Raw genomic sequence first — 15,499 nt, 5'->3', positions numbered from 1 at the left:
GGTCGCTGGCGACATATGGCGGACATATTAAAGGATTAAAGGTTAAAAAATTAGGCTTGTTTTGCTGTCTCGGCTTTCATTCCTTCTAAGATGTCCTTTAATCTACTATATACTTTGCAACACCTAATTTTACTCGACAGCCTACAAGTTGAATAGCGCAAATGTAATAGTTTTCCTAAATCAATCAACAATAGCTCGTTGACAGTAGCCATTTATTTGAAATACAATGGAATGTTGAAACAATTTCTAGTGATAAAATACATTTTGAACTGTGAGTTGATATTGACATTGTCATGAATAACGTAAAACATTACATAATTCTGATTATGTTATGCGGACATTTAAATTTTTGTTAGCCAATTTAAATTTATGTTAGCCAATCACGCGTCGCGTGTGATCGCGGGGAAACCCGCGCAGTAAATTTTGAAACATTAAAAAAATCCAACAATTTTCTGAAAGCTTTCATCTTTCTACTTTCTTCTTGCGTACCTCTCTAAACGCACTGTTTTATGGCTGGCAAACAAGCGAAGTCGTCTAAAGGTTGGTTGTAGTATTATGTATACGAAATTGTCATTAGTTTTGTTTCCGACTATAGCACTATTTAAACGTTTTCCCGAAAATTTCGTTGTCTAGGTGTCAACGATTTGTATGATCCCAGTAGAAGGCATGTACACGCAGAGAAAATACAACCTTTACCAGAGAACATGAAAAAGAAGGTACTATTAAACCTATAAAATATTGACAGATGGCATAGCTCAAATTTCTACAGACACAATTGCCCATTATTTGTTGAAAGTGTGACCGGTGTGACTGTGCAATAGCAAACTGCCAAACATTTCGGTTACATAATTTCTATCGTAGATTAACCAAATTCTCGAAGCTATTCCTTCAAAAAGCAAAAGTGAAATTGCCGAAGTTCTCCAAGCTTGTAACTACGACGTGGAAACAGCCTTTGGCCATTGTATTGCTGGTAAAATAACAACGACTTTCGCCCTACAATTTACCGTGTTTCAATTCCAATGGTCTGACATGAAAGTTTTAAATTTAGCTTTACCTAACAACTTGGTAAATTTGAATGTTGTTCTTTACCAATAGACAGTGAAATGGACAATCAAAATGAATGGGTGGTTCAAGGAAAGCGGAAGGTTAGACTTTCGGACTCGGAAAGCTGTATTGTTGTTGTATTCAACCCGTTATTTACAAAACTTATGATTAATTGTGACTTTAGATGAATGTGCAACGACTCCAACGAGAGATTAGTTACCACTCTGGTAACTCTGGTTTTTTAATTCGTTCTTTATTTCTAAAAGCTTTTCTTGAATTTTGCAATGTGAATCATAGTTTTAATTTCAAATACCACATGAAGATATTTACAAACATTTTTGGCATGTGTTAACGTGTCGGCGACAAATTTAAATTTCTGATGAAAAAGACTTCTTAGAGCTCGATAAAAAAATTAAAAGAACTGCTATATTGTCTTACAATCAAAATTCTCCAAAACTCTCCTTCTTGATGTTTTTGTTTTAATTGGGAAGATAAAATAGTAATTTAATTTCTGAGTAAAGTCCACCTGTACGTTTATGTCTAATTTGTATTTTACTAATTTAAGTAATTTTCTGCACATTAAAATTGCCAATTGATTTAAAAACAATTTCATCATTTGTGAGTAGTTATTGCCATGGTGACTGGAGAGTTTAATGTATATAGTATATTATACTTTCACTTTCCAATATCTTCCAATTTACATTCAGAAATCAAATTGTTTGAGTTTTTTATTTGTTCAGCCGCACAAGGAAGTTTTTGTTTTGAATTTACTCAGCAAATATAAATACAGCAATTTTTTTTGTATGTATAGTATGTGTTTTTTGCATACATTTTTTATAATTTGACATGTTTAAAATTGTCATAAAATCAGGGCAAAATGAAGCATTTATGTTTTGGATGATGAGTGTATGTGATGTTTATTCGTACAGAATAGGAAAAGGAAGAAAACAAAGAAAAGTTTGAATGGTGATGGAAACAATGCATCGACACAAAATGATGCAAACAAAAGTGCTCCTACAGGTTGTTGTGCTGTGTTAAATTTGCTTTTAGCTTTTCATATCATAATTTCCTTCCATGTTATCAATTTAGAACCCCCAAGTCAAGAAAATGTAATTAACCATCAGGATGGAAAAAAATGTCAAGAAAAAAACCTACTTGATTTGACAAATACCAATGGCAAGTGCACAAATGTCTTTGCAAAAACTAACGCACCTCTATACCAATATGATTTCATATTTGTGAGATGTCGTGCAGTTGGCAGCTGCTTAATTCTTAGATTGATCCAAAAACGACCTAATGTTTTAAACACCATCTTAGAATCAATTAAACTATTTGTACTAAAATGGTATTTTATGACATAATATATCACAAATGATACACATGCATGCAAAGTTGAGTTAATATGTTTTGAGGTATTAATGTATTCATATTTTTCATTATAGGTCAACAAAAGCCAACAAAGATAGAAACTCTAAAAATTGAACAATCATTTTCTGCGTCAAATATTTCCCAAGTGGAAAATATTCCAATCTCTTCCAACGCATCTTCTCTCACCTCGGAAAATGTGCAAGGTGTACCCAATGCTGGATCACCTATAGTTTCTCATGCAGAGCAAAATAGCTCATCAGTGGACTCTCAAACCAAACCCAATCAAAATTCTACCAATGAAAAGCATCCAACAAGATTGCAGACGACTTCAGGCTCTGGTCATGAAGTGATTAAGAAATCCTCAAAAGACTTGCAGCGATCCTCCGTATCTATTGCTCGATATCAATCTATGTTGGATGAGGTCAGTATCAACTTGTCGTTTCTGGTTGAAGTAAATGGTTTGAACACGGGAGTATCGTTACATGTTTGTAGATGTAGATCGTCCAGGTTTGTAGAGTCCTGAGAAGGACTGTTGGTGTTGATGTTGACTGACAGTTCGACAACCTTAGCGGTAGTCATCATCATTTGAATCAAGACCCTGAAGATGACTACCGCTAAGGTTGTCAAAACGTCAGTCATCATCAACACCAACAGTCCTTCTCAGGACTCTAAGAACCTGGACGATCTACATTTACTGACATGTATCACCTTATCTTAAAGATTCTGGCAATTTCATCAAAATCGACAAAAGTATTGACCAATTCTTCTAAAAGGTTGAGATGTTTTAATGGGGCAGTTGTTGGCTTGTACACCCACATGGCTTTAGCTATATCCTTATGATTCACTGAGATACCGTTTCATTGTATCTTAGGAAGCTGATTCATCTGTTAAGATGTTGGCAAAAAGTTTTCAAGCCATCAGAAATGCGTGAGTCGTTACTTCATCCGTCCATGTTTCAATATTATTGCTTCCTTTGCAATGCTTTATTCTATGCGAAACATTTGCTTGTTTTCATTTACTATAAGTCTTGACGAGAGAGAAAAGATTTTAGAAGAGCAATTGAAGTCGGTCATCACCGAAGCAAGTACGCTCACCCATTCTTTGACTTTTTCTACTAGATAACCCTGTAAATGTCAAGCTCGTTATATTGACGATGTGTTGTTGATTTTCAGGGGAAATGTTGGAAGAAAGACAACAGGATGCTGTTTGTTTACAATTTAAGTGCAAAGGAGTGAGCAGTATGACAGCAGAGGATGTAGCTGAACTTAGGAACGAGATAAAGGTACCTTTGAATTCATGCTTATAAAAAAAGGATTTGGAAATAGGCGTCTGAATATTCATACACTTTTTCAGCATTTTGTTGGCGAAAGACGCATCGATGAAGATCTTGGTAAAACGGCGCGTTTCACACGAGATGAAGAGAAAATGTTAGAGGTATTGGAAACCTGTGAATCTTTCCTGTTCTCATTTCACTATCAATTTAAAAATCTAATATGGCATTACCCACTTATGTTTTAGATGGTGAAGAATTTTGGCGAAGGTAAGGGGGAATATCTATAGATAACGAAAGTCATGCACATGGCGTTCATTACTGGAGTTGATAGTTAAATCATCGTTTATAGTGCCTTCAATTAAAGATCATTACACAAAATACAAAAGGAAACTTCCAGAGTCTGCTGGAAAGAATTTATCTTCACACAAAACCGCAACTTATTATAAAACAAAATCTTCCAAGAATGAAATTTCGGCTTCTGAAATTCCCGCTAAAGAAATGAACAACAAGGAGAAGGATGACAAACAAGTTGCCCTCTCTCCTTCTCGACTCAAATATCAAGCAGAAATGCACGCAAAATTGCAACAAGCAGTAAAAGAGCAGCAGGTACGTACGTGAATGCATTAGCTGGAAAATTTCTCTTGTTTGAAAAATGTTTTCGTGATTGTTAAATTGCTTATCCCTAGGGCTCCTCTTCAGCCGATGAATTCAAGAGAGCATCAAGTGGAAAAAGTATGTCGTACCTCTGTGTGTTAAAAAGCATGTTACTTTGATGAACGAACACAACAATGTTCATTCGTTCAAAACGTGCATGTATTTTTTAACATCATTTTAAGAGAGTATGATGCACAGGAATCAACCATCGCGTGTCCTTTTTTTGTTTTTGCTGTTATCACGAAAGACTGACATTTATGTCCAGTTTAATGCATCTGTGATTACTATCGCTTGTAGATGGAGATAAACCTGTAAAAGGAAGAGATTTTGTTGGAAGAGCACCGCGCCATAACGATCGTCGCGTTCCAAACTCAAGATCCAAACAAAAACAAATAAATGATTCAAAGAATCATTTCAAATCAAGCGAGAATAAAACGGAGAACAAAGCCAATAACCAAGAACTAGGGAATAAGGCCAAATCAAAGACAATTCCTCATGGTGAATCTGAAGGAAGGACGTTGCCAACTCCCGCATCAACAGATAAAATTCGCAATGATCAAACTGTCTCACTAGATGGTACACAGGCCACTCCTAATGGTCATCATGTGCAGGAAAATAGCATGAAGCCTGAAGAAACCAGCAGTCATTTGGGAAATGGAAATCATCAACCTAAACGAACTAAACGAAAATATGTTCGAAAAACACTAACTAATGATGGTGCAGCTGTGTTTTGTGCAGGGACTGTTGATCCATCAAGTAACAATGTAAGCTTTGCCTTAATTAACGTCCAAAAAAATGATGATTCAACTGCATCAAACCAGGCAAATTCTGAGGTATTTGTACCTTTACCCCAGAGAAGCGGTAGACCACGTGGGTGTTGGATGAAGAAAGAATCAGCAAATAAGATCCAGTTTCCACCATCAAGAGAAAACAAATCTATTCCAGCCTGAGCTGAAAGAAAAATCTTATATACTGTATTGCTCCAACACAAGAGAAATAAAGTTGAAGTCATTTAATTTATATATATAAAAATCCCCATTGGAATTGAATTCCTCTCAAATGATTGGTAAGAATGAAATAAAAATCACAATTATCGGCATTGTTGTTACCTCACATTTCTTTATACTGTAAAAACAAGTATTTTGTTACAAATAACTAGTATTATCAAATATTCGCACTATATACACATTACATTGCTATTTTTGTTTACAGAAAACAAAGTGCCACACTCCGCTGCTTTTACCTTTCTACTAGAATTTGCTTATTTACATAAATATAGATCTCGATCCTGACGATTACACTTTTGTTTTATAATTTTCTTTGATATCTTCTATAAGACATAATGGTAAAAACAATCTATCCAAGTCCTTTTTACTTATGAATGTCTGAATACTTCTTTTGCACAATTCTTCTAATTTTTCAGCTGAAAGGTAAAGTCAAATCCATTTGAAACAATGTACTAGTACAAAAATGCTTTTCATCAGTTAGTACCTTGAAATAGTTCTTTTGAAACAACTTTTGTCTTTCCATACACATCAAATACACAAAATATTGGTTTTTGTGTTGGTATTCCATGGGCAGCAGTGCCCATATTAACACCATCAAGAAAAAATACAAGATCTCCATTTTCCATAACTTGTACGCCAACTTTACTACCAACTTTCAGGTTGTGTAAGTTCAAAGAATAATCTTCTTTGCTTAATCCACGATGAATTCGATTACCGGAGAGGACCCAGAAATCTAAGTGTTGTTCAGTAAAAAGATCTGTAACTGCTCGAGCAAGGTTTATGGTCCATAGTTCTGGGTTGGATGTGGTTACACCGAGTCTCTAAGGGGGGGAAAACACTTGCATGTTAAAAAATAAGTAGTTGCAGTTGCCACAAAAACTTCATGGAAAAGAAAAGAAAGAATTGGAGAAAATTCTCAAGAATTTGCACGCTTTGACTTTAGCATGAGGATAAGTAAGAGATTAGCATAAGAAAAACAATCTAGTTTATTACAATGACAGGCATAATGATGTAAACGCAGACAACAAATGTACAACTATGCAACAAGGTGAAACGTCAAAATGTATGAGCTCACCAAGGAACCGGCCCATTTTAAATCCATTTCATTGATTCTCAGTTGAAATATATCGCCAAGTCTAAGAGGTTTTTTACTAAAACAGACGCCGTTGTCGTACGTGTCTCCATTTCTAGTAGCTGTCAGATTGTCTGCAGATAAAGCCACGTTGCGTCCACGTTTTTGATGAAAGCCATCAGAATTTTCACCTTCAAATGGTTTCGCCATTATTCTTTGTTATGGGAAAGCTTACATCGAGGAAAAACCCAACAGAACGTAAAAAGATAAAGTGTCTTTTATCGTTGTTTTGTTTTTAATGATTTCACAGGAAAACCAGTTTTGCCAGATATTAACGGGAACCTCTGAACCACAATATAAAGCATGAAAAACAACAGTCCCAAAATGGTGATCTTATTGCGACACTTGCACGATTGGTATAATGGTTTCATAATTGTGAATAAGATAACCCAGACTAACAAAAATGATGTATCTTGGAAATATTTACTGTTGGTCTAATTTTGTTTTTCTCGTTTCTTGCGTAAAACCAGTTCGGTTTGTTTACAAACGTGAATATGGCATCCGGTCCAGTCGAACAAACACACGTCATGGAAATGTCCAGCGCTCGTGACGAAAGCGTGTCATGGAAATGTACGTTTATATAAGAACAATTAGACTTTGTTTTTTTTTGTGGAAGAAATTAAACAGAATTGTAATATGACATGTTGCTTTTCAAATCTTGTGACTGTATCACTGCTTAACTTAATTTTGACCTTAATTAATTACATTGTTGAGAGCAAAGCCAAACAAGAAATTCTAGTTTTTGTTGGCGTAGACAAGGAATTTACCGTGTTCTATATAAGGCCGGGGAGGAGGGTCTAAATTAAATAAACAGTAAAAGATTTTGTGATTTAAGTTAAGTGTAAACAGTATTTTTTTTGCCTCGCGTCAGTAAATGGTAAACAGTCACAAACTTTTCATCAAACTTCTCCATAAAATTATGGTGCTTTTATAACTGACAGACTGTAACGAAGTTTCTGGCCAGGGACACGACCCAAAGTGTCCCCTAACAACGCCCAATTTACCGCAATGTCGGGCAAGATATTTCTTACTAGATGTTTTGAGTTTTGACCTGTTTTTTACTCATTTGATTGATTTTTTTTAGAAGTCCACAGAGTGTTCTGCTGTAATGAATGAAAGATGGAAAGTATTTCGGAAATTAAAGCTTTTCGTAGTTTGATCATTTGAAGATTAGGTTGATTCAGACTAAAAATGTACTTTTGAAAATGTACATAAAGCTTGTAATTCTTCGCCTCGAAGCTGTACAAGTTGGTAGTACAATTTGTAATTCTTCACCTCAAAGTTGTACAAGTTGGTAGTATATACAATTAACTACGACAAGAGAAGATTTGAGCAACAGGCTCGTGCATGCGCAGTACGGACGAAAGCAAAAAGCGGTGAATTTAATTTTTATATTTGAATTTTGACATAAATCCACATGTAAATAAGTTGTTAACGGTTGATTTTGCTTTTATGATGCCTAAATCGAGCCAGCAGATGCAAGAATATGATCGAATATTCTTCAGAGTTTCTTGATTCGATAGGAAAACATTTATCATGCAAGAAAAGCTTCGAGAGTTCAATTGAAAACACGTGTCGTCAATCAACAAAGCGGAACAATGTTCGTTTGGAGGCAATTTCAAAAGGCCAGAGTTACAAGACGGTTAAATTTGAATGAGACAGGCTCCTGAAGTATTTAAAGCGAGGTATTGTGTTCAATAAGCGACATTGACCCACGTTGAAGTATATAAATGATTATTTAAATACCGATCCCCCAACCAGTGACCTGTTTCTAAGGTGTATATATGTTCGCGTGTTCACCTGTCAATTTGTTACATTACATTCAAGTGGTTTTATGGCGTCATAACGGAAGCTATACATTACAAATTTGTTACTGAATTTCTCACCACCGTTGCAATTCAACACTCATATATTGTACCATCACAAATATTCGTTGTATATACAAGTTTTCTATAAAAATATTTGTGCCTGCCTCAAGATGTGGTCAAATTTGTATTTGCAGATGTTAACTATTCTAGATGTTTTTCCATTAGTGTTTTGTTGCCTTCAGGTGAGCTCTGTTGCCGGCTAATGGCAGATTCAGACTCCTGGTATGATAATAGACGTAGAAGTAGACGACAATTGCTACACTCCACTTCAAGAAGTCTCTTAAGATCACCTCAAGGAAATGTCACATTTGGAAGATCTATGCTGGATGGTGATGCACATGATAAGGTTGAAGAGTTAGCAACCTCACTGAAGGCAACTTCAGAAGTATTGACGACTGCTGATTGCATGTTGGAACATTATAAACAAATAAATACAGATCAAGATGACGAAATCCAAAGGGTAACTCAAATATTTCTTTTGTATGTATTATCACAGGCATTTGGTGATCTTGTTGGTTGCATATGAATATTTTAGCTTCGAACAGAACTTGACATGTCTACAGAACATGCTAGGAACAAAGAAATCGAAGCTAGAAGAAGAGCAAGATCTCAGGTAAATGCTTTTTCTGATCATCTATAATATCTATGTGGTTTATCATATGACTTGTTTTGGATGTATTTAGGTAAGGTTTGCTGACCCTACCAATCAGGTAACCATTGAAACTTTCATCAAAGTTATATGTCATTTTGAAATGTGATTTGAATGTTTGTACCTTGTAGGAGAGCAATGATTGGCGAGATTCCCTAAAAGACTTGGAGAATGTACAGCATAGGATGTCAATGGAGATAAGTCGTGATAGAGAAGAAAGAGAAAGGTATTTATTTGTTGTTGATCATGGACATTCAGTCCTTTATGGTTGATATGCTGAGTCCGGAACATTAGCAAAGCCAGCCCGTTTCTTACTCCTGCTATGCAATTAATTTTGTGTTCAATCATTGGGTAACACAATCAATGGAATTATCTTTCTGAAGAAATCAATAAAAATTTGCATTGCAGGAGTAAAAGATTGGGCTGGTTTTCTAACTAGTCCCAAAAAAGGGTCAATGTACAAGCAGTCTTATCAAAGGATAGAATGAAATGATTTAATCAAAATCTTTCATATGTCTTGAAAACGAAATTTAATGGTAGCAAAAATAGATGATTGCTTTAAGATACATGTTGATTTCAAGACGCTTGTTTGAATTCTTTTGCATTATAAAAGATTTGAATTGGAGAATCGCGATGCGGTAAAACGACTTGAAGAGTCATTCAAGAGAGTTGAAGATGGTAAAGATAAATGTTGTTTTTGCCACCGGACGTGTCGTGCACAAAATTATAAATAACCGTGATTTTTAATCTAGATTTGCGAGGATCGTGGTCCGAACGGTACGTTAGGTATTCGTTGCTTCACGGTACACTCAGTGTATATACACGTTTTAAATAAATGGAGCTCACTGCCATGTTAGGCTAAACTGGTTCTTAAAAGATTTTATTTTCTAAAGAAAAAGTTCGTCATTTTCGGTATTGTGCATCATGTTAATACAGCGACTTATTTATTGGGATTTTGGCTTCTTCTGGGTCATCTTCATGACTTTTTTATATTCTTTGAATTATACATTTTAGTTTCAACTCTTGGATGTGATAAAAATAAAATAAGAACCTGTTTAAAGTCATAGCTAAACAGGTTCATAAACAAGCATGGTATAAATAAGAAAGTTTAGCCTTACAGGTTCTTAAAATCTAGGTTCTTATATGCGGGGTTTTGCTGTATTGATCAGGTTCAGTTATGGTATGTAAAGGATGTAAATGAGCAATGGCCAGTTTTCGAGTTTTATTGAAAAATGACTGAAAAAAATTCAATGGAGAACCGACAATTGAGGGAATATTATGATCATTGTGAAATAATATAATTGCAACTTAAACGTGTCCGAAATAATACTGCCACTTTTTTAAAGATAAAGCCTTTGACTCGATATAGTTTTTCAAGGGGTGCTGTGTGGCTCCAGAAATTTTATCACGGTTTCGGGTGGAGTTTTTTTTGGAAGAAGAACAAAACCTCGGTTGGCTTTAGTTTCTTTTTTAAAAAAAGGAAGAACAAACTTCAGATCATCGAGGTCGTACGCAGTTTTTAAATCATCTCTAAATCATGACCAAATAGTTTTTCTCGTTTAGAGAGCGTTATCGTAAACTACGCGAGGAAGATGATCGACGACAAAGGGCCGAAGTGCTTTCGAGACAGGTCGTGAAGATGCCGTGTCTTGCATTAGTATGTCATTTTTTTACTGTAGTCTTTCTTTGCAGGAGTCTAGAGATGAAAGAGAGTTATTGTCGGAGAGTGTTCGTCTTGCGTTGGAAAAAGAACGAGAAATACAAGAACTGCGTGATCAGGTTATTTTAAAGCAAAACAAACTTGTACTGTTCCATTCTAGGAGAACGTTTGCAAATTTTTAAAAGAATATCTAGGACTTCTGTGAAAACTATATTTAGCTTCGCGATAGTCGGAGACAAGCAGTAGAGGAGGAACTGGAAACGAAAGTGAAAAAGATTTATGATAAGGTAATTTGGAACCAAGTTTTTCAGAACATCTCAGTTTTTTGTTGCTGTAATGTTTTCTATATATATTGCAGGAGCGTTTGGAAAAGAAAGAAAAGAAAGAAGCGGGAAAACTACTCGATGAATTGAAATCAGTCAAGGTGTACTACGATTTTGAACTCGCCAAAACTAGTTGGAAACGAGATTAATTTTGTATTTTTATAGAACTTGATCAATGAAAGTGCGAATGAAAAGAAAATTAAGGATGAAATCAAAAGGTGAAGTCATTTATTGATAGGTGTTTTCATTTGAATAGAGGAAATTTATTTAGTTAGTCAGTTAGTTAGTTAGTTAGTTAGTTAGTTAGTTAGTTAGTTAGTTAGTTAGTTAGTTAGTTAGTTAGTTAGTTAGTTAGCTAGTTAATACTTCATGTATGGTTCTTAGAAGAGAGGACGAAAATTTTGACAAAAGATCGACAAGAGAACGTCGTCTTTTGAAGAGTTTGGATGATATTCAGGACGAATTGATGGAATGTAAAAGAGAGAAGAGAAAGGTATGAAATCAAAGATATGTGATTCGATGGTTCAGTGTTTCGTTGCATAATGTCTTATACCACTTTGTAGCTTGAGCAAGACTTGGACAATGCATTCAAGCGATTAGAATGGACTGAGGAAGGACGTAGTTCCATGTTGAAGCAAATTGAAGAATTAAAGCAAGAGTTAAAAATTGCTGGTGATGACAAGACCTTGATATCTGTCGGTTTACATGATTGCAAGACGAAACTCGAGGAAAGTGAAAGACAACGCGACCGTTTGACAGGTCGTATGGACAGTTTGTCTAACAAGAACGAGAGCTTAGAGAGAGAAAGAGAAAGCTTACTGCAGCAGCTTGAAGCTGTCAACAATAAGGTACAGACTATTTCAGGCTTTCAGGCTCTTATTAGAATTCATCAATTATTTACTTCATGTAAAGTTTCGTGAGAAGACTCGGGAGCTTTCTGAGAAGATGGATGAAGTTAAGGAACGAACGAAAATGGTGAAAGAGAGTGAAGATAAGAAGGAAGAATTAAAGTCACGTGCGCTGGATACGATAAAGGAGTGAGTTACAATTTTTTGATAACGAGGAAGTGAAACATGGAACTTTTATCTTGTATAATCTCTTCATATTGAGGTATAAAATTAAATGGAAGAGAAGTGAAAAAGAGGCTGAACAAGTAAAGAAAGAATTAATAGCTGCAAAGGTTTCGTTTCAGTGCTTTTATCATAATCATACTATCATAACATACCTTTCCATTTCTAGTTATTTTTTTATTTTATAACAGGAGGATTTGCGGAAACTTCAACAGTACGAGCACGAAGGTTGAATTTCATTGTGTATTTTTACATCAAAGCAAAATTACAATGACGAATTTTGTTTGGCGTGTTTCTAGGCACCAAAAAGTCAGAGGCTTTAGAGAAAGAGCTCAAGTCGGCAGTGGTATGGATCATTGCTTCATTCGTAAAGCTTATTTTCACCTTTCTGCGCTTGACAAAGTATCATTTTATTGTAATCTTCTCAGGAAGAACGAAATCAGTTGAGAAAACAGTTGGAACAAAGATCTACAGAGGTATGAGTACTTGAATGGTTTTCATGAAAGGTTTTTAATGTATTGACTCGTTTCGCTTTCAAAAGTTGATTACTCTATTTAGAATGAGAGTGAAGCTAACACTTTGAAGAAACGTTTAAAGTCCGCTCTTGACGAAAATAGGATATTACAAGAGGTGTGAACTTGGTGAAAACGAGAGAGATACAAACACAGAAGCATATACGCTGTAAATTCTGAATGACGTCTTACTATTTTTAGTCATTTTCTTCGTGTAAAGACGAATGCAAACTTTTGATAGATCGACAACAGGTGAAAGATATTCTATCAGTCGGTTTGCTAACACAGGCCATAATTACATGTTTGCAGATGTAGATCATCCAGGTTAGTAAAATCCTGTGAAGAACTTTTGGTGTTGATGTTGACTGACGTTTCGACAACCTTGACTCTGAAGATGACTACCGCTTAAGTTGTCGAAACGTCAGTCGACATTAACATCAACAGTCCTTCTCAGGATTTTACTAACGTGGATGATCTATATCTTCAAACATGTAACCAATACTCTTGGGCTCAAACCATTTGCTCTAATGCAGGCCATAATTGTTCGGTTTTCATGTATATTTTGTATCTCTTAAAGAAGCTAGAGCGACTGGAAGAAGCAACATCCAGTTCGAATGAAGAACTCAAGGTGTCGTGTGTACTATAGTCAATGTATTAATGGACTCGGAAAGTTATTTCACGAAGGTTCTTTAACTAGGAAGGAGTACGAGAGTTGGCCAGTAAGAAATCTCGACTGGAAATCAAACTAAAGGAAGAACAAAAGTTACGGGAGGTAAGAATGCTAATTTCAAAATACTGAGAGAATATGTGTTAATTGCATACGACGTGTTTGTGTTTTAGGAATTAAACAAAGCCATTGAGGATGCTAAAGAAGGACAAGCAAAGGCCAAAGATGAAGTGCTTCTCTATATCGTCAACTACAACGCGTAAATATATTTAAGTACAACTTCAACTTATCGTGACAGCGAAATATTTACCGACATGATACGAGGAACTTTTCCTCTACACTTCAAGTAATTTTGTGCGTAATTACAGTAAAACATGTCATTCTCTATCTCTTTGCTAAATACAGTACAGCTTGCACTAGTCCTATGCTAGTTGTAACATAACTATACATTTTTTGTTTGTAATTTTTCAGGAAAGAGAAGAATGTAATTTGACAGTTAAAGATATGGAGGAAAAGATGGCGAAAAGTCGAGTATGCGCAAAAGAATACTTTGTCGTTGTTTTGTTTTAAGTTTGTTATATTACAAATTGTCAACGAAAAATATATACATGATTTATAGGTGGAAGGTAATGATGATCTTAAGGAAAGTAACAGACGCTTTGACAAACAGAGAGAAGAATTCGAAGAGCTATTGGCTGATGTCAAGGTGAAAAAATACTTTCTTGTATTTAACATGTCTGACCATAGTGATGACTGAGTTTGATTACTACTGGCTTCTAGTTGAGTTTTTGTAGTTATAAAGACCATTTGATCACTTTACTCTAAGCTGAACAACGAGATTGATGAGATTGCCGCTTTGCATGTTTCTTGCTACCTTTATTGTAAAGTTTAATTCTTAACTGAATTCGAAACGCTTCATTGAGAGGAAAATTCAAATCTCTTGCAGTTGCAACTGGCGGACGAGAAGTCGACTGTTAAAGCACTGCGCAAACAACAAGAGAAAGATGGTTTTGAAATACTTAATATGAAGACACAAATAACCAGGTGATGTGAGCTTGGTTGTTACCTGAGTACAATTATGTATAGAAGAGTTTACGTGGGTACAAGTTTATACAAGTATATATAGGTGGGTACAAGTGTATACACTAAGACACCACTATGTTGAGTTGAAGTGAGCACCCTTCGAATTTAGTATAACATGAAAGTTTGAAAGGTCTATTATTGCTACTGACATATGCTTATAAGTACTGGCTTAAACATAACAATTAAATAATTTATAAAATTGACTGAACATATAGATTGACAGAGGAGAAAAGTCGTTTAAAAGAAAAATCCGATGAATTACAAAACGATGTCAGTACAAAGGTATACATTTTACTTTATTAAACGTCGTATATACTTCTTGAATTTATATTTCATGTATATTATTGAAGGATGAACTCCGAGATCAAGACAGGGCTAGGTAAGCTATACATGATGAGAGCCGAGAAGAATTCTATTAAATATAGAGTAGCATCAATCAGAATAATTATTACGTACATCTGACGTCATATGGTTGTTCTCTATGTAGAATCACCGAATTGGAGAGTGAAGTTCGAAAATGTCATCATTCTTTGAATAGAGCGTCCACGGAACAAAAGGTACAAACATATTCATACCATGTTAACGTTTTCGGTGTTCGTATATTTTTCCACCTGAACGGAAGGAACCTTTTTCAAAGCGATACAAAGTTAAAAGAACTCTACGTACGGTTGTCTTTCTATCATAAATTTTTAAATGTTTCAGGATACGTTTAAGAAGGCCGATGCAGAAAAAGAATACTATGTGAGTGAACTTGAAAAGCGATCGGCGTCTTTGAAGGAAATTTCTCGTCGAAATAAAGGCAAGTTGCGTGATTTTTGTTTTAATATTCACGAAGTTTTTGGAGTTTTGTGTTGACTATTTCCCTAACGGTGTTACAGAACTCGAAGATAAGGAAAGGGAAAATCAAGAAAAAATATCGATTTTTCAAAGAAGGATTATGAAACTTACCAAAACTTTGGATGATGTAAGATAAATCAAGACGTTTGTAAGTGTGGATTGTTCAGCTGAGTGCAGTGACGAAACCTCAGTCAACACCGACACCAATGTTTCTCTGGCTTGCACTAACCTAAACAATCAAATATTATGGATATGCAAGTGCTATTATGGATATGCACGTGTGATTGAGGATGTTATGTGGTTGTATTAAATTGTGATTTTAACTCCAGGTTAACGAGGCTTTGAAAAACAG

The 15,499-nt window shown here is 35.2% G+C and overlaps 3 protein-coding genes across 5 annotated transcripts; 2 read left to right on the top strand and 1 right to left on the bottom strand.

The window, feature by feature from the left end:
- Window positions 1-411: 411 nt before the first annotated feature.
- Window positions 412-5,438, top strand: LOC124453667 (spermatogenesis-associated serine-rich protein 2-like). 2 transcript variants are annotated; one of them, XM_047004479.1, is made up of 15 exons: window positions 412-540; window positions 634-716; window positions 862-970; window positions 1,096-1,145; window positions 1,974-2,064; window positions 2,134-2,220; window positions 2,487-2,833; window positions 3,284-3,339; window positions 3,438-3,496; window positions 3,585-3,694; window positions 3,766-3,846; window positions 3,931-3,952; window positions 4,035-4,291; window positions 4,372-4,417; window positions 4,637-5,438. In XM_047004479.1, exons 1-15 carry the CDS (start codon window positions 510-512, stop codon window positions 5,287-5,289), a joined length of 2,082 nt encoding a protein of 693 aa, XP_046860435.1. In that variant the 5' UTR covers window positions 412-509; the 3' UTR covers window positions 5,290-5,438. The 2 variants fall into 2 exon arrangements, with proteins under 2 accessions (XP_046860435.1, XP_046860436.1); XM_047004480.1 differs by lacking the exons at window positions 412-540; window positions 634-716 and having other exon boundaries at window positions 912-1,022.
- On the bottom strand, window positions 5,439-6,909 carry LOC124453672 (neuralized-like protein 4). Its single transcript, XM_047004495.1, has 3 exons — window positions 6,422-6,909; window positions 5,831-6,167; window positions 5,439-5,762 (listed from the first exon to the last, which is right to left on the bottom strand). Exons 1-3 carry the CDS (start codon window positions 6,626-6,628, stop codon window positions 5,635-5,637), a joined length of 672 nt encoding a protein of 223 aa, XP_046860451.1. The 5' UTR covers window positions 6,629-6,909; the 3' UTR covers window positions 5,439-5,634.
- A 48-nt stretch (window positions 6,910-6,957) lies between these two features.
- LOC124453668 (centrosomal protein of 128 kDa-like) lies at window positions 6,958-13,896 on the top strand. Of its 2 annotated transcripts, none has more exons than XM_047004483.1 (27): window positions 6,958-7,048; window positions 7,563-8,163; window positions 8,529-8,806; window positions 8,882-8,959; window positions 9,030-9,056; window positions 9,127-9,221; window positions 9,609-9,673; window positions 9,748-9,772; window positions 10,559-10,625; window positions 10,688-10,774; window positions 10,874-10,942; window positions 11,014-11,079; window positions 11,144-11,196; window positions 11,363-11,471; window positions 11,542-11,826; window positions 11,891-12,015; window positions 12,089-12,158; window positions 12,240-12,276; window positions 12,348-12,394; window positions 12,477-12,524; window positions 12,607-12,678; window positions 12,762-12,812; window positions 13,141-13,188; window positions 13,258-13,332; window positions 13,401-13,486; window positions 13,699-13,758; window positions 13,847-13,896. In XM_047004483.1, exons 3-26 carry the CDS (start codon window positions 8,549-8,551, stop codon window positions 13,718-13,720), a joined length of 1,965 nt encoding a protein of 654 aa, XP_046860439.1. In that variant the 5' UTR covers window positions 6,958-7,048; window positions 7,563-8,163; window positions 8,529-8,548; the 3' UTR covers window positions 13,721-13,758; window positions 13,847-13,896. The 2 variants fall into 2 exon arrangements, with proteins under 2 accessions (XP_046860439.1, XP_046860437.1); XM_047004481.1 differs by having other exon boundaries at window positions 13,138-13,188.
- Window positions 13,897-15,499: the final 1,603 nt, after the last annotated feature.

Source organism: Xenia sp. Carnegie-2017, unplaced genomic scaffold (genome assembly GCF_021976095.1).
Source record: "Xenia sp. Carnegie-2017 unplaced genomic scaffold, XeniaSp_v1 HiC_scaffold_25, whole genome shotgun sequence".
NCBI classification, from domain to species: domain Eukaryota; kingdom Metazoa; phylum Cnidaria; class Anthozoa; order Malacalcyonacea; family Xeniidae; genus Xenia; species Xenia sp. Carnegie-2017.
This window is presented reverse-complemented; position numbering and strand designations above follow the sequence as displayed.

Excerpts from the sequence above, each read along its gene's own strand:
- LOC124453667 (XM_047004479.1), top strand. The coding sequence starts at position 510 with ATGGCTGGCAAACAAGCGAAGTCGTCTAAAG. Across the intron at positions 541-633 it reads ACAAGCGAAGTCGTCTAAAG|GTGTCAACGATTTGTATGAT; the intron begins GTTGGTTGTAGT and ends TTCGTTGTCTAG. Across the intron at positions 4,418-4,636 it reads GAGAGCATCAAGTGGAAAAA|ATGGAGATAAACCTGTAAAA; the intron begins GTATGTCGTACC and ends TATCGCTTGTAG.
- LOC124453672 (XM_047004495.1), bottom strand. The coding sequence starts at position 6,628 with ATGGCGAAACCATTTGAAGGTGAAAATTCTGATGGCTTTCATCAAAAA. Across the intron at positions 6,168-6,421 it reads TAAAATGGGCCGGTTCCTTG|AGACTCGGTGTAACCACATC; the intron begins GTGAGCTCATAC and ends TCCCCCCCTTAG. Across the intron at positions 5,763-5,830 it reads TTCAAAAGAACTATTTCAAG|CTGAAAAATTAGAAGAATTG; the intron begins GTACTAACTGAT and ends TTTACCTTTCAG.
- LOC124453668 (XM_047004481.1), top strand. The coding sequence starts at position 8,549 with ATGGCAGATTCAGACTCCTGGTATGATAATAGACGTAGAAGTAGACGA. Across the intron at positions 12,679-12,761 it reads AAAATAGGATATTACAAGAG|TCATTTTCTTCGTGTAAAGA; the intron begins GTGTGAACTTGG and ends TACTATTTTTAG. Across the intron at positions 12,813-13,137 it reads TTTTGATAGATCGACAACAG|AAGCTAGAGCGACTGGAAGA; the intron begins GTGAAAGATATT and ends TATCTCTTAAAG.